Below are 21218 nucleotides of genomic sequence, written 5' to 3'. Positions count from 1 at the left end.
AAGTTTTGAAATCCATGTCTTTACCTGCCTCACAAATCACAATTGAAATTCGTTACCAAACTTCTTGTTGTCAGTAATAATTTCCTGTACATAATTCTCAAAGTCATTGTAATTGTTTTATAAATAATAAACAATTCATCAGAGGTTAGATAATTTCCAGGTTTCAACATCAGGGTTAAGGGGAAGAAAGGAAAAACATGTGAACAAAAGTAAAGGTCTTATGGTAAGTTTTCAACGGTTAGTTATTAGTGAGAGGAGGTCCAATATGGCATTTTATTCCATCTGAAAAGCATAAAAGAATTCTGATTCTTTCAATTTGACACCATGATCTTTTCAACTTGATGAAAAGCTGCTTCTAGCACAGACAAATTTACACCAACTACGTTCTAAATCAAGGTGTTGATGTTAGCTTCTCAAACTCTCAAGGAACTATCCAAGATTCATATGGTCCCAAATACCAATTGATTCCAAGCTGTTGATGCATCACTATTCTGAATGGCCCCAATGGATCAGAAATGGAGGCCCCAAAACCTGTGTCAACTAGCATTTCCATACCTAATGCGTGAACCAAATTATTATCACAACGTTCCTTTTTTATTTGTTACAGTTAATGTTTTCTACCAGCAATCGGCATCCAATGTGCTAGGAATCGATCCTATTCTAATTGGCCACCATCACCCCCAAGCAGAGACAAAAATGCCAACACTAGAAACATAATTAGATTTGGCCATGTTATCCTGAAGTTGTACGAGTAGAATTCATTATGCCACTCATATATAAATGTGTACAAACACTATGCACATCCCCATTTGTTATACTCCCTCCATTTTTTATTCATAGTCGTTTAAGGTTTTGCACGAGACTTAAAGAAATGTTTGATATTTTAATTTTCAAAAATATTTATTACTTACTTTCCTATTCTACCCTATATTTTTTTTATAGTATTTCGTTAGAAACATATTGTCTTTTTAAATGTAACATTAACTTTACATAGGTAGTTGGAGAAAAAATAGGTAGACATTAGAAATAAATACACACATTGTTTAGCAAACATACGTTAATTATCAAGAATAAAAATGAGAAAAAAAAATTACTAAGTCATTGATTTTAGTAAAATAACAATGAAAAAAAAAGACAAATTATGACAAAACGATTATGAATAAAAAACGGAGGAAATATTAAATTGAACCCCATTTCAGAACTTGCACCACATTGTGGTCCAAAGTCCAAACATTTTAATTTAAGCTTCTATAGTACATGAAATTGAAATATCCCCCACAATGTTTAGAGCTAGGATGGGAAGCTACAAGCTTCCCAAGTGTTTTTTTTTTTTTTTGAGATATTATTTTTACAACCTTCTAAGTTTTGTAATCAGGAAAAGTCTGAGCAATAATGAGATGGTGAGCTGGAAGTTCTGGCCTGCATGGTTAGCAATTAGAATTGATAAACATGACATTGGTGAGCTGGAATACCCTAATAAATATGGGACTTTACTCAGTCCCAAACATTAAATGAACTGAGCACAAGCTCTTTTATGAGTGTTTGGTTTCGTTACCTACTTAGAATAACCAAGTCCAGAAGATCAATAAATTGAGGAAAGGCTTTGAGGTTACTAGTTTAGAATCTCTTAGTAGGAGGGAGGCCTAAAATAATCTTCTTGGCGCCTTAAAGGGATACCCCACCATATTGATATAATGTCTTATATGGAAAAGAAAACGTTTATAAGGGAGAAGTGGACAAGTAGCATTGAATGCCTTCACAAAAAGGCAGAAACAGTGATGCGTTTAGGTGGTCCAATGCAAAGGGTGCATGCCTTGCTAAATCTCTTTCCCTCTCTTCTAACAAGGCAAAATTTATTGTTAAGCAAGGAGGATGGATCCCTTTTAAAGTCTCTTGGGTTCCTTTACAAAGTCAGAAGAAAAGGACAAGTGAAGTTTTGATGTTTTTAGGGGCCAGCTATGAACCCCAGCATGGCTTGTGTCCCAAATCTGTGAACTTGGCTGCCATGCTGCAAGCATGTCTGGCTCATCAGACAAAGATTTGGGTATCTTGTGACAGGCAAGAGTGACCCTAGCACTATCTCTAGTTAAGTTTTCAAACCCTTAAACACTATCTAACGGGGAACACACGCTAGTTGACAAGTCATAAATGATGAACACCTTAAATATAATCATCACCCTAAGTGTTTCTTTGTGGTACTAAACACTGTTGGTATAAAGCGACAATTATAGGACGCCAACAAATACACAACAAAACATGCAGCATGTGTTGTGTACGTAGATCATGAAAAGTCAAATCCTACGGTAGTAAATGTCACGCAGCAAAGTATCTCCAACAAAGAAGGTTGTTTCCAGTCTCACAAATGAGAAATAGTTATATATATATATATATATATATGCAACATTACGCAGGACAAATTATCAACCAATTAATCTTGTTTTGTATGTGCATATTGTAATATATTCGCCTATGTTTTGGAAATCTATTTTTTTATCTAGTACAATTTTGTTGTGTAAGGCAACCAAGAACTTAGCATTATCTTATTCAATTTGTGTTTGTGCGTAGACTTTGTCTTACTTGATACTGCAGTAAAAATCTTCTTAGGTTGTATAAAATTTTATGCTCATTACTTTTTATATCCTACAATATCCTTCTTAATTATTTAGAAAACATTACACTAATACTCATGTTATACTAACATGTAAGCTCTCTTGTAAGGGAGTTATTTTTACCATCCGTGTAATATTTAAAACCAGATATTTGTATTATGAGAATAGGAGAATGTGGATGACTTGAGATATGGTCCAGTAAGTTATGAGCCATTGCTTGGGGCTTGTCACTTCATACACTAACGCCTGCAGGTCGTGTTGCTCGACCCACATGACACAATTCATCACAGAAAGATAGAACCCGTGACTCTTTTCATGGTACATTTTTAGCTGTTGTGCATCATGGCATGTCAGCGGAAATCCCAAATCCCAGCTATGTTGATAATTGGGTAAATAAGTGAAACGTAAAGAATTTGATTTTTGTTCAATTCTTCCTTCCATTTTGGAATGTCAAGATTTTAAGATCGAGGAATGATGACACTAAAAGTGACTGCAACAATATAGGAACGGACAAGCCAATCCTGAATAGTAGGTAGAGCAGTCCTGCCAGAAACGAATTACTAATATAAAGAGTGATCATTTTTTCATTTGACTAACACTTTGTTAGAACTTAGAATTCAATCTATGTTTTCTTGTCCTTACTATATATTAATATTTACATCCGTTCAAAGCTTGAAAGACCTCATATGGTCAAAATAGAGTTCTGTTGCAACTGTCCCAGATCAATCTAAGCAGAATCTCCTATAAATTCCTAGAGGCCTTAATTGCACCTGTAAATACGAAACTGACTTGTTACCTCAGCTTCCTAAATCACTTCATCGTGATAAGTGGTTCATCACTTCAAAAGATTCTCATGAGGTTGTACTAGAAATTTCTTTTTATTTTAAACCAAACAATTGGAGAACTCAATCATCCACTGAGATAAAACTTTCAAAAAAGAAAGAAAAAAATGTACAGATCTCTGGTGTACACAGTCAGCGAAATAAAATCATAGTCCTTTGATATTAAAACATGCAACAAAGGCTGCACATGTACTTGCATTGTCTTTGTAGGCAAATGAGTGAGTGAACGAAACAGTGCAACATTTTTTAAAATCATTGGCTTCAATGTTTTATGATTTTATCTCATTATCGCAGTTTTTCAGTGATCAAGAATCCCCAAAAAAGAAAATCAATAATAGGTTGTAAATGCATGACAGATGCGAAGATGCAATGATGATCCTAAATACCTGTGAAAACTTTATGTACACAGTAGATGAAGATCAAATCATAAAAGAAAAAGCAACTTTTGTTGTCCAAGATGATTTAACTCTAATAGAAACTTCTGTTTACAAAGCAAGTGAATTAAAAACATGACGTTATTTCAGGCCCCTCCCCCCAAAATTTTTTTAACACGTTATCTAACCTTTCATTTCAAATTTATCCATCTAGACGAAGATTGAGCTAGATCCGGAATAAACAAAGAGTAAAAGTATATATAAATACCAAACGGAGATACACCGAGTGCAACATCTCTCTTGATATTTTTGTGTATTTTGTTCGCTACTATATTCGTGGGATCAACCTTAATTGCGAGTTTTTTTTTAATATCACTGTGCTAGCTCCAGGAAAAGGTCTGACAGTGATTGTGGGATGAAGAGGCGTGAATTGATTGATTTGAATTACACATTGGTAGCAGTGGTAGTGGAATTTTGCAACAATAATGTTGTAGCAGTGAACATAATGTGGCCATGAAACAATTTCAGCAACACTGGTTCCATCGAGCAGATATCGCACTGTACACGGATATATATGCAAGTTTTGTCGTCAATGTACAGTAGCCTTTGCTGTCAACTAGAATCAAGACCCCAAGCCAGCCAGCCATGGCCAACAACGAACTAAGACCAAAGCATGGAGGTGTTTGTTCAGTACTTTTAATTCTTTATTCTAAGTAATTACAATATAATCTAACTGCTATGTGCAAATGATTATTTTCTTTTTCAAAACGATTTATATTGAATTCAAGTTCTTGTGCATGGTTATACGTGTACACACAAGCCACTAAAGTTAACAAACATTATTGATACTATCTTTCTCAATGACGACACACCGCTGTGCCAATTTATTATGTTCAAACCTAGCGGCCAAAGTAAGTCAATTCAGAGGAATGCTAACATCTTGAAGTGTTAATGCTACGTGCAAATTATCTATATACACAATATTCTCCTTTTCAAAATGACTTTTTGATATGCTCATGCATGTTTCTAACATGTGTAAACATAAGCCACAAATGTTGAGCACAACATTGATACTATCTTGCTCCATAAGGGCACCGCTGTGCCAATTTATCAGTTCCAGCCTAGCAGGAAAAAGAAAACCAAATTCAATGTAATGCTGCATCCCTCTTGCTCTGCTCTGCACATGCACGAGCCACCGATGATCCGTACCTCCATGGCATTTTAGATAGCAGTCTCCTGCAGCAAATTTCAATGTACTGAGTTGACTATTGATTCAGTGAATAGAAGAAGTCAACTCTTTTGATAGACTTTAAAATCGAAATAGAGAGCAACAGTTATCACAAGCCCCTTTCAACCCTCATTCGGCCATACCCCAAGAGAAGAAAATGAAAACACGTGTTTGCCCATCCCAAGCTCACACATACCCTAATTTTTAATCAAAATGCACCGTATTGGTGATCCCTCAGCACCAGCCAACCTAAGAGGTAAGCAGTGGACTGAATATAATCCTGCTGGAACATCATCAAGCTTCAAGCCTTCCACGAGAATGATTTCCTAAAGCATTTGCAGTTGTTAGCTCATGTCATGTAGGTTTTGTTTCTTATCCTAGCAATAAATGAAGCATATTCAATCTGGTTTATACAAGGAAATCTGAATACACGACTACCAATCTCATTTCAAAATACATCTAGTACCAACTAATAGGCAATTATCTATCATACTAAAAAGTTAAAAATTTCATCAGAAGAACAGACACCGAATTAAATCACAAATTGGGATTGATGTGGAGACAATGAGTAAGTTAACATTTAAATTGAGAAAATAATAAGGATATTATGAACTAAATACTGTAAAATGCTTTAAAAGTAAAGATGACTGCAGTAACTGTTTAGAGTCCTCATTGACATATACTATGCAACACTGTACATATTAGGATTTTTTTTTTCAGGATTCTATTCTGGTATATCCAAAGGCTAGGGTCAGAGTGTATAAACCAGATGGTCGCTGTTTTAACAGCATTAAACAATCTTAAAGAGGTCTACTGTCAAAGTCAAATACTTACCGGTTAACAGTTTGACAAGTGTACATTACGTTATAACTGAGAGATATTAACTGGTATCTACTAATTGGGTGGAAAGACCAAATGTTGTTGATGGTTACAAAGATCACAAGTAATAAAAATCAAAGGTTCCACTTGTGTACAGAACCCACCACAAACAAATAAAGAGATTGAAAATTACTTTAGTGGTACTTCGATCCTAAAGACCCCAATATATGATTAGTTTTCACTCAACTAGGGCAGGGGATAATTAATAGATAATAGTAAAACAACACAAATAAACTCTCAGCTACAGAGGGAACTTCTTCTTACCCTGTCCTTTAGAAAAACAAGGTGAGATGGAATCAAGTAATCAAAAGAAGCAACAGATAGATAATCAATTCCTGCATTGCATCACAGAAAATAAATGTCAAGCAACATAATTGAGCAGACAAAAGAAAAAAGTGAAAAGTTTGTTGGTGATATGTTTCAGCTAAACATGCACTGAAAATGCAAAAGAAAATAGTGCGTTACTGTTAGCAACCCAGAAATGGGTTCTGAGTTTACAGAGATAGATGTAAGAAAAAACAGAGAAAGGGAAAGTAAGAAAAAGAATACTCAGGAGTGTTTATTGAATTACAAACAAAGAACCTAAGGACAGAATTCTCCTTTCAAGATATTTGCCTTCACAAAGGGTTGCCCCTTTTATCACAGAACATTTGCTCAGTATTCAAAACTAAATTCTTATATACCTCTTTCTACCTGGCTCCTGCTATTTAAGCCCAATCCCCTGAACCTAACTATCTATCCCCTTGATAGATTCTAACTGTAACTAACTAAACATACATCCAATTTGCGAAATAATTATAAAGTTTGGTTAAATAAACTTTTTCATAAGCTAACATTAACTTAACATAAGTTATAACATTTTGTAGAAATTAATATGAGACAACTTCTATAAATTAATTTATGCATAAACTAATTTTAACTTTTAGAGCAATTTATTTTCTATTTTCCTTCTTATTTTCTTTTCCTATAAGTGTTTATCGAGAAATTTATCTAAACAAGCCTATAACCTTTTTGTCATTTATTTGCCTCAGTCCTACTAATCACAGTGGCCTAGATTCAGGGAGAGGGGGTCAAGATTCAGTGTAATCTTCTGATGCAACTCCACCTGTCATACTTATCATAAATCAAGCACAACAACAAATGATCCAGTGAAACATTCAGTCACCTATTAAGATTCAAGGAGACTCTTCAATAGTTTTATCATAAACAAAACAATTTCATTGTTACACTTCCAGACTTACACATAAACCATACAAAAGATAGAGCCACCACTATGATAAAGGTTGCGTTACAGATCATTAGTTTTCCCACACAGGAGGTCAAAATTATTCTGTCCTAGCCCATATCTTCATTAAGAAAAGGAAATATTTATAGCATTAAAATAATAAAAAATTGACCAAATATCCTCTTTTTCTATTTATCTAGCCTGACATGTATGAAAAAACTATGAAGTCAGAGTCAAACAAAATAATTTACCGTGAAGCACTCTACAAGTGGTGCAAAACTAGACCAGCCATTAGACTTGGGAGAAATGACAAAAACACGCCCATGGGAAATTGCACCCAAATATAGGGAAACAACTTATACCTACCAACAAGTTTGATATCTGTGTTCTCCACCAGCCATTTTGCTCCATCCACCGTAAATCCCACATAGCTAGTGTCAAATTCCTTCTGAAACATAAGCTTCCTAATAATTTAACAAGTTTTAGTTCAGCATTTGGTTTCAAATGACCAGTGAAGTTCAAAGATTGTGAAAATGATACCATAGCTCAGACGATAATGTCAAAATCTATGAAAACAGTAGCTATAAGAACTTGTAAAATGTAAATCATAATTAAATATTTCTCTTGCAGCCTTGCTTAACATCCACCCCTGCTTCAATAGTCAATTTATCAAGGAGAATATAGCCACTGATACAAGCACAATAAATAAAAATATTAATAGCTGCACTCAAGTCTCACTCACCTGTAAATTAACATGAACTGATGAACAAAAAATAGTTTGACAAAGCCATAAGAAGAATTATTAAAGGACTGAAGAAGTATATAAAAACAATAAGTTCCCTCACACGGAAATTTAATGTCACGTAGACTTCAAAAACATATTCAAGACTATACCGTCTGGTCGAATGACCAACCAATGGCACCTTCCAGCCTCTTTGCCCTCGTGTGGGCTGTGTACTGTTCAGTCAGATGACCATTTGACAGACCGAGCTTTCCCTTCCAACCTCCGCCCTTTCAGTACTTGAGGCTTAGAATTATGTATTATCTAGTTGAGACTCGGTCAGTCAGTGACACGGCAGACACACTAATTTATAAGTAGGAGTCAATTGCACCTAAATTTATAGTAATTGTCCCTAGAAGATCAGGGTGGATGGTACACTCAGACACAAGTATAGAAATGGTTTTTAGGTTTAAGACTGGCAGGTTACCCTTTGAGTATTCTAGGACAGTCACTAGAGTTTTCTAGAGGTAGTCCTCCATACGAGAACAAAGACAAACACAAAACTCCAAGATACCAGTAATTACATTTCAAAGCTCTTTCTTCAAATTCATAATACTAGATTAACTTGCAGAGAATACCTGTCGGTATTTAACGTTCTGAAGAGCACACGTTTTACACCCCTGGGAATATTAAACGTTTTCATAACTTGAGCTGAAAAAGAACAACACATTTTCATTCATTAGCAGCAAAAAATTAATTCTAAGATTCTCAGACACACCAGATAAAAAAGAAATAGCATACCAGTTATATTAGTATCTCTTGGAACGTCGACTAACAGAGCAGGTCCTGCGCACAGAAACAGAAACAGAAACAGTGAAACGGCAGTGTCATTATTCATATGATATAATATTGAGAGAAAAAGAGAAGCGCGAGAAAAGAAGAGTGACCGTTGAGGACGTGTAAGTCGAGCGAGTCGACATCGAAGCCGGCGTCGAAGTAGTGGTCGAAGACGTGGCCGGGGGCGTCGACGTGCGTGCCGGTGTGCGTTGGGAGCTTCATTTCGGAGTTGTTGGCGAGCGAACCGTTCTTCATGCTCTTCGGAAGCCACAGGAACTGTCCTATGCCCTCCTTCGATTCCCAATCCGGCATCTCCGGCTGGTACCGGTGACTGATGTCGAATATTCGCCCATTGTCGTACACTTCCCGCCGAGGCGGGACCAGGGCCCCGTCTTCGCCGTTCGCCGCCCAGAGCGCCACCGCGAAGGCGCACGCAATCAGTGAGACCGCTCCGCGCTTCATTGTTGTTGGATTGGATGCACTCACTCTCACGCCGACACCACCACTCACTCACCAGTCCCTAGCGTAATCCCTTCCTCGTTCGTTAGTCGTTAATATATATATAAACAAGTTGAATTAAATCGATATAAATTACTAATGAATTTATCCTTAAAAAATTAATTTAAATTTGCCAACTAATTAAAAGACTTTTCTTATAAAAATAATTAAAATAGTTTTTTTTTTTAAAAAAAAAAAAATATATATATATATATATATATATATATATATATATAACAAGTTTACCGTAAACGATCCTCTGGTTGAATAACAACATAAAAATTAATTAAAAAAAATTCAAAACATGAGCTTTTAACAAGTTTATAACTAGTGTAAAAGAAAACAAGTTTGTAACTTGCGCTTTTAAATTAGAAATTGTGTTTAACCTGACATCTCTTTTTTTCAAGATTAAATTCTTATAATAAAAACATAAAATAAACTAAACACTGCCTTAAGATTTTGGTTCAACCACATATCTTTCTTATTTTATACGGTATATTTTTATTAACTTTTATATTAAATTAACTTCTTTGCTTAGTTAGTTATTCAATAAACAAATAATTTCCTTAATCATTATCGTTATAATTCAGAATTTTCAAGTATTATAACATTTATAAATTAACATTACAATAATATTAGATTACTTTTAAAAAATTAACTTAAAAATGGAAATATCTATACATTTTGATCTTTAACCCATATTTTTATTATCAATTATCAATTAAAAGTTAAAACAGTTAGGTTTGGAATGGGCTATTTCATAGTAATCCAACGTATTAATCACTTTAACATCAACATGTCTAAGTTAAGAAATGTTAAACTTAATTGTAGAGCCCTTTTGAATAGCTTGGAAAACTGTAGTATCACTTTTGCATCTAGAGAAGCAAATTCAGTAACTCATTATCCAACTAAGACAAGTGAATTTCAAGCTGGTCTTATAAACTATACTTACATTTTACACTGTATTGTTCGACATATTTGTAATGATATGAGTTAAACCATTTTTCATAAAAAAAAATTCAATTATAATCATTAATGTATGAAATCTTAAGAATAAAATATCAATTTATCCTTAAAGTATTACTATCTTCCCATCTAAATTTTTTGTAACCAAAAAAAGAAATATCTTCCTAGATTCCTAATTAGTTAAAGGAACAAAATTATCTAAACAATCCCTAAAGTATTAGAAATCATGTTAATTTAAAAGTTTTGTTTTCTGGTAAAGACTCTTGAAGTATTTGAAAATTCCTTCAAATTAGTAGGGGTGGTATGCCAAAAATTAAATTCATTTTTTACTCGAGATCCTTACTAGTACTTTATTATTTTTCAAGAGAAATTGATTTAATTATTGAGAACGTAACACATGCATGCATGCGCCTTCAAAATTGAACAAGTAAATATTGAAAACATAAGTTTATTTTGGGTGGACCCTGTAGTACGGAACTGAAGTTTAATCACAATCGGACAAGTGATAACAGATATAAGACAAACGCTATCGAGTAGTACTTTACAGCCCACGGACGTAAAAGAAGACAATTCAACATACTACTTCAGCTTAGCTTGCAATTTTGCATCAAACTGCTTCTTGTGGTTGTGGACATTGTTTCTTGCAGCAATTTCACCCTTTAGCATCAGCATTTTGACTTGATAAGGATAAGAATAATAAACAGAAACAATATAGAAAATATGGCACATTCTTGTAAGATAATCATACCGTGCAATTGAAAATCATGGTTCACCACAAACTGACATGGACACCACATCATCTACTCAGAATGCATCGAATTGGGGACGCCTCAGAATGAACCAACCTAAGATGCAAGCAATTAAGTGTGTATATTCCTGCTGGGACATCATCAAGCTTTAGGCCTTCCACAAGAATGATTTCCTGATGCATTTGAAATTTTTCAGTGCATTGCTTATGCTAGCTCTTATCCAAGTCACAAATGATGCAATTTTTTATTTTTCTTTCAAACAAGGAAATTAAAAGACACAACCTAATAACATCTTCTCTTTACCCATCTCTAGATCTTCTACTGACTTAAACTACAATTATCTTTCCAAATAAACTAAACATTATTTGTCTATAAGCAAGAAAGAGCCTCTCAAATCAGAATGCTACCGCACCAAAAATCTAGATTAGTTCATCAACAGTTGAGGCCAAGGAAGTGGATTAAGGCCAGAACATTATGTAAAGAAGAATCAACTGAAGTAACCATTATGAATGAACAAAATGGATAGGTTGAGCAGTGGAAGCTAAAAGTTCTCTGCTGATAAACCTGGCCAGCTGTAAAATTCTATTAAAAATAATAAATAGAGGACATTAGCAATAGGATATTGACTAAGTGATAATTAAGTTTCATAAAGTTTATAAATTATCGAGAAGTCTGGTCAGACATAGATAAATTGATATTGTCATCATCTTGCTGGAAACACTAAATGAGATTCATTGCCAAAAAAGTGTACCAAAATCAGAGTTTAGACATCCAATCCTTATCCAACATTATCGATACAAGTACAATAGTTTAAGAAGGGAAAATGATTCCGGATGTGAGGTACTAATCAATATATTTAGGGCCTTGGATATCTTATTTGTAGTTTTTATAGTTTTTTTCCAATGCAAGATAGTTGGAATGAGTAGCTTGTTATTAACAAGGAGTAAAATTGCATAAATCTTAACCAAAAGACAGAATTTCTTACCCTGCTTTCCAAAAAAGCAACGTGAGAGGAAATGGAGTGATCATAAGCAGCAACAGATAAGTAATCAATTCCTGCCATTTACACAAAGGGAAATTGAACTAGTGCAATAACAACTTTCACAAGAAAATAAAAGCAGAAATATGACTACAATAAGTTGGAACAGCAAAAGAATTCCATTGAAGTTGTTCCCGTGTACAAGATATAATTTGCTGTGTTGTGAAGCACATTTCTAGGACAAAATCATGCTACCACCACAAAGAACTTTTTCTGTGACTATGTTGGTATGAGGAAATACAAGATACAAGTACAGAGACTGCTGAACTGACCAATCAAGGGCAGGGAATTTATAATGTTTAGCCACATACAATTACCAAGGTATGCGGTAATTAATATCCCACACTGCACACTGTAGGTGAAAAAACTGGTGCAAATAAACAACAGTCCACACATAACATTTAAAGGAGAGTCAGTGGACAATAATACAAAATAATCATCTGCACTTTTAACTTTTGCAGCTATTTATTAATTCATAACCACATAGAATGAAATCAATTGACATCAACTCATATTGATTGGTTCCTATATAGCATATAGAAAATTAACACTCATAACTACCATACACTAGTAAAGGCATCAAAATGATAAATGGCATGCTTAAAAAAGGATGTCCTCTGAGCTGAAAAGAATAAGATATAGTAAACCAAGACAAAAGAAATGGCCAGAACAAAATAATACGTTTAAAAATGTGAAAGGAAACTTTATATAAGTATATGACTCCATGTTAGATGAGACAATTAGAAGATTGATTTATAAGAGAAAAATAACTGGAGAAAATTAAAAATGTAGACTAGATAGTCATGAGTCAAACAAGAGACAGAGGAAATGTTTTTTGGGAGGGAAGAAGCAGACCAAATCTTAAGAAGTCATCTATATCTCACCTACAAGTTTGATGTCAGTGTTCTCTACTAGCCATTTTGCACCATCCTCCTTGAATCCCACATAGGTTGTGTCAAATTCTTTCTTAAACATGAGTCGCCTAACATTTCAACAAAGATTTAGCTCACATGTAGCTTCTGATAAACAACCAAATAACAGTATATCCTTAAGTAAAATGTTGAAATTGCAGGCTAATATTATAGTATGATTTATGAATCATCAAGGTTAAAATTACATGATCAAATCAAGCATATTTAAGGGTATGTTTTGATGTAGGGAAAGAGGGGAAGGGAAGGCACTACAACCCTTTTTATTTAAATTCTTTTTATTCAAAACCTTCCCCTCCCTTGCATTTCCTCCATAGTCCTCTATACATGCCATATGAAGGTTAGTAAATGGTGTTCACCAAAGTCCAATAACTAGACAGCCACTTAAAATCTCCTATTTTTTCTACAAAACTTATTTTCTTCCATAAAGTTCACTCATTACTCATTAGAATCATAAATATTTTTTTCTTCATCTTCCTCCCTCCATGTCTTTCTATTTTGATTTTGTCTAATTCTAATTTAAAGTTCATATTGACTGATAAAATTTCTTTCAACATAAATAGCTAAAACTCAGTTTTCACTTTTCAGTTTTCCAAATTCCAATCAAGAGTCAATGAAACATCAAATATCATTGATAGACTTCATTAAATTCACTTTTTTTCCAGGCTGACAACCAGGAAGAAATTCCTCCTTCAGCAGTCATGATACATGTAACTTATACAACTCACCTGTCAGTATTTAAAGTTCTGAAAAGCACACGTCGTACACCTCTAGGGATATTCAAGGACTTCATAACCTCAGCTAAAAAAAGAGAAATCCGGTCATGTTTCAATTAAACATAACCAACGATAACAAGGTCAGGCTTGCATTTACATAACAGATATTCAAAACAAAACAACTCAGAAAACAGTATAAATATAAAATAATAGGAAAGCAAAGCATCCACTAAACTTCAAGCTTGAGACCAGCACCGGTAAGACAAATACAATTTTCTAACCTATTTCCAAAAAAAATAAAAAAAAATCAAGCAATATCATGAGTCACACATACCAGTAATGTTTGTGTCGCGTGGAACATCAACCAAAAGTGCAAGGCCTATGAACAGAACAAGTAGCGCATCAGTTGTCAACATCTAAAATAATTGGCAATCATAAAATATTACCAAATAAAATAATAATTTAATAAATTAATTAGGATCTCTGGCAATGATAAAAGTTGCAGAGAGTGTTGTTAGTTGTTACCATTGAGAAGCGTTATGTCGAGTGAGTCAACGTCGAAGCCAGCGTCGTAGTAATTATCGAAAAAGTGACCCGGCGCGTCGACGTGCGTGCCGGTGTGAACACCGAGCTTCATGGCGGAGTTGTTAGCGCGCGAGCCATTCTTCATGCCCTTTTCGAGCCACAGGAAGTGTTCACCGAGCCCCTCAGTGGAGTCCCACACCGGCAACTCCGGGGAGTACCTGTGGCTGATGTCGAAGATTCGCCCCCCATCGTACACCTCTCGCCGCGGAGGAACCAGAACCCCGTCGACGGTGTCGCCACGGAGGGAGCACTCACCGGTGTCCGCGCCGGGGATGGAAGGATACGCGGCGGAGGTAGCGGCGACGGCGATGGAGTGCGCCGAAATGGCGCAGAGAAAGGCAAAGAGTGATAGATTGTTCATAGTTCAGTGAGTTGAAATTGAATGGATGAATCATCTTGTTATCTATGTATCTCCCCTTCTGTTTACCAAACCCATGTCTGACAAATTTTTATTATTTTTTTAATTTTTACAACGACCATGGCAAAGGTTGAATGGTACGAGATAGGTGAATATAAACTTATTTATTTATTTATTATTATTATCCTTGTCTTTTCTTTTTTTAAGGGAGCCCTTATTTTGTTCTTCTCCTTAGTTTCTTGCGTAAAAAACTAAAAATGTTAATCCAAGATTACGTGTTATTGCGGGTTTTTTTATTTTTAAAATAAAATAATAAAAATATATTAGACTAAATAGAAATGGTGGGATTAGCAATTTAGCATAGTGATTTGGAAGGTAAAAGCACGAAGATATACGCTTAATCTCTATTATCATCATCTGTATAATTTTTTCTAATTTTATTAAGAAAACATTAAGTTAAAATAGAGTTTAAATGAATTTTAGGTAATTTTAAAATATTTTTTCTTTTATTTCTAAACTAAAAATTGGTAAACATATATATTTAAAAATACTTTTTTTTCTATATTTGAATGACTTTTTTTATATAAAATGTAACGTGCATTGGTAAAAAAAAAGTTTGCATTGGTAACAAAATTGTTACGTGCATTTATTTAAAGAGGTTAAAAGACTAAAAATATAAAATAAAAATCTAAATAAAAATAAATGGATTTATTTTTATAAAAAATTTGAAAGATAAAATAGTCTCATGAAAAAATAGAAATAAAAGTAGTTGAGAAACAAATATTTCTTTTATTCATTGTTAATTGTTATAGATTAATATCATTAAAAAAGAAATCTTAGCAAAAACTCCTTTATAATTGATTGGAGATTAAAAAAAATTCATTAAATGAAATAATGACTCAAAATATGTATTTTGTGAATTATAATAAGTCAATAGTAATATAGTGTTAAAAAAAAAGTGTTTAAAAGAATATTATTAACATTTTTCATTCTCATATTCTCTACTATTGTCACTATTATACTACTTTATTATTACCATTACTATATAATCATATAAATTAAAAGGAAACTAAAATTAACTTTTAAAATTATAAATTAATTAAATTTTTTAAAAATAAATTATATTTACTTTATTTAAAGACTTTAACTATTTTTGGTAGTTTATGCATCGTGACTTATTAAATTTATCTTAATCTTAAATATTGTTAATAAAAAAGATAATTATAAAAGACTTTTTATATATATAAAAAAAAACATAAAACTAAACATCCAAAATAACACCCTCATGTTATATCCTATTAAAACATGTTTTGTAAGAAGCATAAATATATTCTAATTCAACACCATCAACAAACATTAACATAATATGCAAATGACCATTAGTCAAAACACAGATAACATAAGTAATTAGTGAAATAAATTATTATGATAAACACACATGTAATTAAAAATGACAACATAATAATAGAAATTAGATAATAGAAAATAAAATACAAAGAATAGGAGAAACTAAATGATGATGACAAATATTGTTACAATAACTTTTATGTTTGAATTATTAAAATTGAAAATGACTTAAATGAAAACTTACCTTTATCCATCCATTATTATTGGAGAAAGAAACAATTTGAGTTATTTGATTTTTCAAATCTATATGCACAATTCCCTTTAATTATCTCCAATAATAAAATGTTAGAAGGAAAAAAATTATGCATATAACTCACGATCTATAACTTTTTTATATTAGTCAGGTATCACTTCACAAATACATATATTTAAAATCTTATGGTCATTTATGAAAAAGTCACAACGATTATTTATGTATTTTATTTATATTTTGGCCATCAAAATAATATAAATAAGACTTTTTATACCTACACATTGTACATAAACCATTCTATACAAGTTATTGTCAATCCCAATAAATTTGTGTGTGTAAAGAAATTTTCTTAAAAGGATCAACATATTATAATTAACTGTGTTAAAGTTATGTTATGATATTTGTTGATAAAATATAATTTTTATAAAAAAGAAATATTATACAATTATATATCAATATTTTTTATACAACTTTATATTGATATAATATTCTATTTAAGTTTAAACTTTCATAATTTTTTTATATAAAATCTTATTTCTTCTTTTATTATACGATGGGAAATTTTATTTGTATTCTCAATTGATAGCCTAAAATATATCTAAACTCACAGTTACATTAACAAAGAACGAAATAAATTTTCAATTGAAGTAAAACTTTTCTCAAGTTTCTAAATTATCAAATAGAAAATTGATTAGAGGAAGGATATTTCATAATCATGAAAAATAATTGAGGATATTTATAAACAATTTTTTTTTTGCGATTTAACATAAAACATGGAATACATAATTAAATCAGAAAAAAAAAAAGTGATGGAAGACATCAGTAAGCCATAGTCCAAAGTTCTTCCTATCGACTTGAACAATACTTATTTAATTCCTACTTTGAGTATATATCTGAATTTTGTTCATTATTGTTACCGCAATAAGGTGTAATTGTCTTCAAACGTGTTCCAGATAAGTAAGTTAATTACGAAGATATTAGCTAAAAAAAATCTGTCCATATATTTGTTTATGATGGAATTCGTTTTATGGGTTCTTTTTAGTCGGACTAGCACAGTTAATGTTTCAATTCAGGTGCTTTATGTCTTGTGATTTTATGAAAGACAATTTACAGTTTTAATGATTACTTGTCTCTAGATATTCGTCAAGTATTATCAAGCAATAATGTTCATACATGTAAATACTTAAACGTACAGAATGAACAATACGAACATCAGCAATGCAAATCATGATTCATTTCAGATAATGTTCAAGCATTACAAGGTTTACAGTCTATAAATGCGGAATTATAAGGAGAAAATAGAAAAAGGAAAAGATTACACTAACTCTAACTCTATTCCTAAAAAGAGAAAAGGAAAGTGGCCAAGAAGTGGTCATACCCAAAGATGATTCCTCGCATGGAAGCCATGTGTGCAGGCAGAGAATGCTTCAGAATGTGTTTCAAGTATGAGTTTTCCGACCTCTGTAAAGGTCCGTAATCCTTGTATTTATAGAGCAATCAAGAGCGGTTAATTCTGTGCATGTACGCCTCTAACTCATAACCGCTATCCACTATATTTGCTACGTGCTCTTGAATTATAACTTCCTTTAACCGCTCTTCCCACGTTCCTTGTTTCTTCGATTGATTTTTTGGTAACCGTTTTGGCTTAACCTCCATGTTCTGAGAGAGTCTCAACTTTTCAACTATTCTCGAGCAACACTTGCTTTTTCGAGTCCCATAATTTCGAGTGCTCCCACGTCCCACGTGAAATTAGTCACAAGTACTCAGCATGTGTTGATTTTACTTCTCGGGCAGCGCTATCAATCTTTTCGAGCCACATGATTTTCGAGTACACCTAACAATATTAAAGGAATAAAATGCATGCAGCTTGAAAATGAAATCGCCGAGGATTTTAATCCTTTTTGATAAATAATGTATGCAGAAATCTATTAGTTTCTGTACCTCTGGGCACACTCGTAATTTTCTGGTAGTTTGAAGATCGAACGAGAGTTTTGAATAGATGCGTCAAAAGGAGAAAGTACTTGCAAAAGACACTCCGACACTCAAGTCAAGATAAGCACGAATCTCGATAGTAATAAATAAATAGTAACATATCTTATTTTACGTGACCTATTTACTAGTTATGATGGACCCTGAACGTGGTAGGTCTCCTCTGACATTTACCAAATTAGATAATACGATGTTAAACGGCTGATTACGCCTTAATCATGTGTTTGTCTTTGTTAACCATGATTGTCGTCCTAATTACTATATTTAGTAGTCTCGGCCGTTGGCCGAACCGAGAAGTGTAGGATTGAAGCTGTTTTTTCAGGTATCGACCTCCAACCAAGCCAAAACGTTATCAAATCGTCTAGTTAAGTTATTAACATGGCCAAGTCTTCGATGTCTTGGACACAAGGTGTCTCATAGAAGCTTTTGTATTTGGCCGTCTCGATAATATTTGGCCGTCTCGATAATCGAGATGACCAAGACCACTACATGGAGAATATCTTTTATCTCCACCGTCTCGGTGGCCAAGAGGGCATCACGTGTCATTTCACGTAGTGGATGTAATCTTCCCCGTATTGTTTCATTTGCTATTCTCATTTCTAATGCTACCGTATTTTGACGTCAAATGGCTAATTTAACAACTATTTAAGAAAAACTTTAATTTGACATGCGTTTAAACTTGCAGTAAATAGATTAACTTCATATATATATATATATATATTCGATTCTGCATCCATCAAAATTTATGTTACATTAATGGATGATATTAGCCAATCATGTTCCATTTCCCTCCCCGACTGAGAATTTCGAGCAAGGTTGTACAAAGAAATAGTAAACAAACTCCACTCCACAATCACATTGAGGTTCTCATCTCACTTACATTAGTAGGTAGTTAGTGGATTGTGCAGTGGAGCTTTATTCAGAAGCACCTATCATTTCCAGCCATTTGGTCAACCTAATTGTCCCCATTGTTTGGTGTTAACTCTCACCCCTGACCCTGGGAGAGAACCCACTTTTCTCCTTCCCTCCTTCCATTTTTCCATCTGCAGCAGCATCTGTGGGCTCTCCTTTTTTAATTTTATTACTAAAAAATATGGGACATTGTACCTGAAACATACATGGCCCTTCCTCCCTAAAATATCACCAACCACTCAACATAAACTCACTCTTGAAAAGATTAGCAAAGCAACTCATTGCAACACAAGACAAGACCAACTCCAACTCCAACACCAATATGCAAAACCTCAATTCCCTTTGCTTAACCATAATTTCCCTCTTTCTCATCTACACAAACAATAAGATCCTAGTAGTGCAAGGCGTGACCTCAGCCTCAGACATCGCAGCACTGAAAGCCTTCAAGGCTTCAATCAAAGGCTCCTCCATCAGCCCGTGGTCATGCCTGGCCTCGTGGAACTTCAGCAGCGACCCATGCTCCCTCCCTCGGCGCACCCACTTCATCTGCGCCCTCACCTGCACCCCAGACTCCACCAGAATCAACCAAATCACCCTCGACCCAGCAGGCTACTCCGGCACACTCACCCCATCAATCTCCCAACTCACACAACTCATCACACTCGACCTCGCCGACAACAACTTGTTCGGCCCAATCCCCTCTTCACTCTCCTCCCTCTCCAATCTCCAATCCTTAACCCTCCGATCCAACTCCTTCTCAGGCCCAATCCCTCCCTCCATCACCACCCTCAAATCTCTCCAATCCCTCGACCTCTCTCGCAATTCCCTATCCGGCTACCTCCCTAACTCCATGAACTCCCTCGCCACCCTCCGCAGGCTCGATCTCAGCTTCAACAAACTCACCGGTTCCATCCCCAAACTCCCACCCAACTTGCTGGAACTGGCGATCAAGGCCAATTCTCTATCTGGGCCTCTCCAAAAACAAAGCTTTGAGGGGATGGAGCAATTAGAAGTGGTGGAGCTCAGCCAGAACGCGCTCTCCGGCATGGTGGAGTCGTGGGTGTTCCTACTGCCGTCGCTGCAGCAAGTGGACTTGGCCAACAACACGTTCACGGGGGTGCAGATCTCGAGGGTTGCGCGTGGGGGGAGCACCAGCAGCAACCTCGTGGCGCTCGACCTCGGGTTTAACAGAATCCAAGGCTACGCGCCCGCGAATCTCGCCGCGTTTCCCGCGCTCTCGTTCCTCTCGATTCGCCACAACAATCTACGTGGCGCCATCCCGTTGGAGTACGGCCAGATCAGGTCCATCAAGAGGCTCTTCCTCGACGGGAACTTCCTCGTCGGGAAGCCGCCGCCGGGGTTGGTGGCCGCCGGCACGGCGGTTTCCGGGAGCTTGGGGGATAATTGTCTGCAGGTGTGTCCAGGGTCGTCCCAGCTGTGCTCGCCCGCACAGAAACCCAGCTCTGTTTGCAAACAGGCCTACCGTGGTAGACCAATGCCGTAGTTTGTTTTGTCGGTTGAAAAAAAAAAAAAAAAAAGAGTTAAATTATAAATAGATAGATTTATAATTTTGTATTTTTAAAGGAATAAAGATGGATGTATACAGTGCGAAGATGAATGGTAGTCTTTATATTTGTTCCTGGGATAATGAAGTTGATATTTAGATTTTTTAAATGATTTAAATTACAGCTATCCCCCACAATGAATCGGATTACATACATGTGTGTGCATAGTACTATTTTATTGTATTGATTTACTAAGACGACCACTTTTAAGGCTTTAGATATGAAGTGTCTCCTGGGTCCGGCTACCGTCCACGATAAGAGGTCTGTATCTGTTTTCGAGTGGAACAAAGTCCCCACTTCCCACCAACTCTGGCCTTCCACAACGTGCCTCTATCTTCCACGTGTAATAAATAATGATATTGGATTTTTTTTTATGTTATTCTCTTTTTTTTTACAAGACTTCATTATTTTTTTCTAATTTATTAAAGCTAAAATATTTACTGATAGTTTTTTATTTCTAAAAATTTATACTATTTATGTTCCTATATAAAAATAAATACCTAATTCATCACACTAATAAAAAAATCAAATTAGTTACTAGTAATTTTTAGTTAATATGATTTTTTATCCTTCAAAATTTGCCAACGATTTGGGGTG

At 34.6% G+C, this 21218-nt stretch overlaps 3 protein-coding genes across 4 annotated transcripts; 1 reads left to right on the top strand and 2 right to left on the bottom strand.

The window, feature by feature from the left end:
- Positions 1 to 4678: 4678 nt before the first annotated feature.
- Positions 4679 to 9267, bottom strand: LOC109795226 (cyclase-like protein 2). Of its 2 annotated transcripts, XM_020354664.3 has the most exons (7): positions 8826 to 9263; positions 8680 to 8724; positions 8517 to 8589; positions 7524 to 7621; positions 6197 to 6267; positions 5250 to 5379; positions 4679 to 5061 (listed from the first exon to the last, which is right to left on the bottom strand). In XM_020354664.3, the coding sequence occupies exons 1-6, from the start codon at positions 9175 to 9177 to the stop codon at positions 5251 to 5253; spliced, it is 768 nt and encodes a 255-aa protein (XP_020210253.1). In that variant the 5' UTR covers positions 9178 to 9263; the 3' UTR covers positions 4679 to 5061; position 5250. The 2 variants fall into 2 exon arrangements, with proteins under 2 accessions (XP_020210253.1, XP_082916332.1); XM_083060206.1 differs by lacking the exon at positions 4679 to 5061 and having other exon boundaries at positions 5315 to 5430; positions 8826 to 9267.
- Positions 9268 to 10611: 1344 nt separating this feature from the next.
- On the bottom strand, positions 10612 to 14657 carry LOC109817288 (cyclase-like protein 2). Its single transcript, XM_020382508.3, has 7 exons — positions 14138 to 14657; positions 13947 to 13991; positions 13625 to 13697; positions 12852 to 12949; positions 11914 to 11984; positions 10928 to 11101; positions 10612 to 10836 (listed from the first exon to the last, which is right to left on the bottom strand). Exons 1-6 carry the CDS (start codon positions 14556 to 14558, stop codon positions 10976 to 10978), a joined length of 834 nt encoding a protein of 277 aa, XP_020238097.1. The 5' UTR covers positions 14559 to 14657; the 3' UTR covers positions 10612 to 10836; positions 10928 to 10975.
- A 4197-nt stretch (positions 14658 to 18854) lies between these two features.
- On the top strand, positions 18855 to 20704 carry LOC109817503 (Leucine-rich repeat (LRR) family protein). Its single transcript, XM_020382766.3, has one exon. It carries the CDS (start codon positions 19379 to 19381, stop codon positions 20558 to 20560), a length of 1182 nt encoding a protein of 393 aa, XP_020238355.1. The 5' UTR covers positions 18855 to 19378; the 3' UTR covers positions 20561 to 20704.
- The last annotated feature ends 514 nt before the right edge of the window (positions 20705 to 21218 follow it).

The sequence above is a fragment of the Cajanus cajan genome, chromosome 7, assembly GCF_000230855.2.
Source record: "Cajanus cajan strain Asha chromosome 7, NIPB_CcT2T_4, whole genome shotgun sequence".
Classification (NCBI taxonomy): domain Eukaryota; kingdom Viridiplantae; phylum Streptophyta; class Magnoliopsida; order Fabales; family Fabaceae; genus Cajanus; species Cajanus cajan.
The sequence above is the reverse complement of the archived record's forward strand: the minus strand, read 5'-3'. Positions and strand labels throughout refer to the sequence as shown.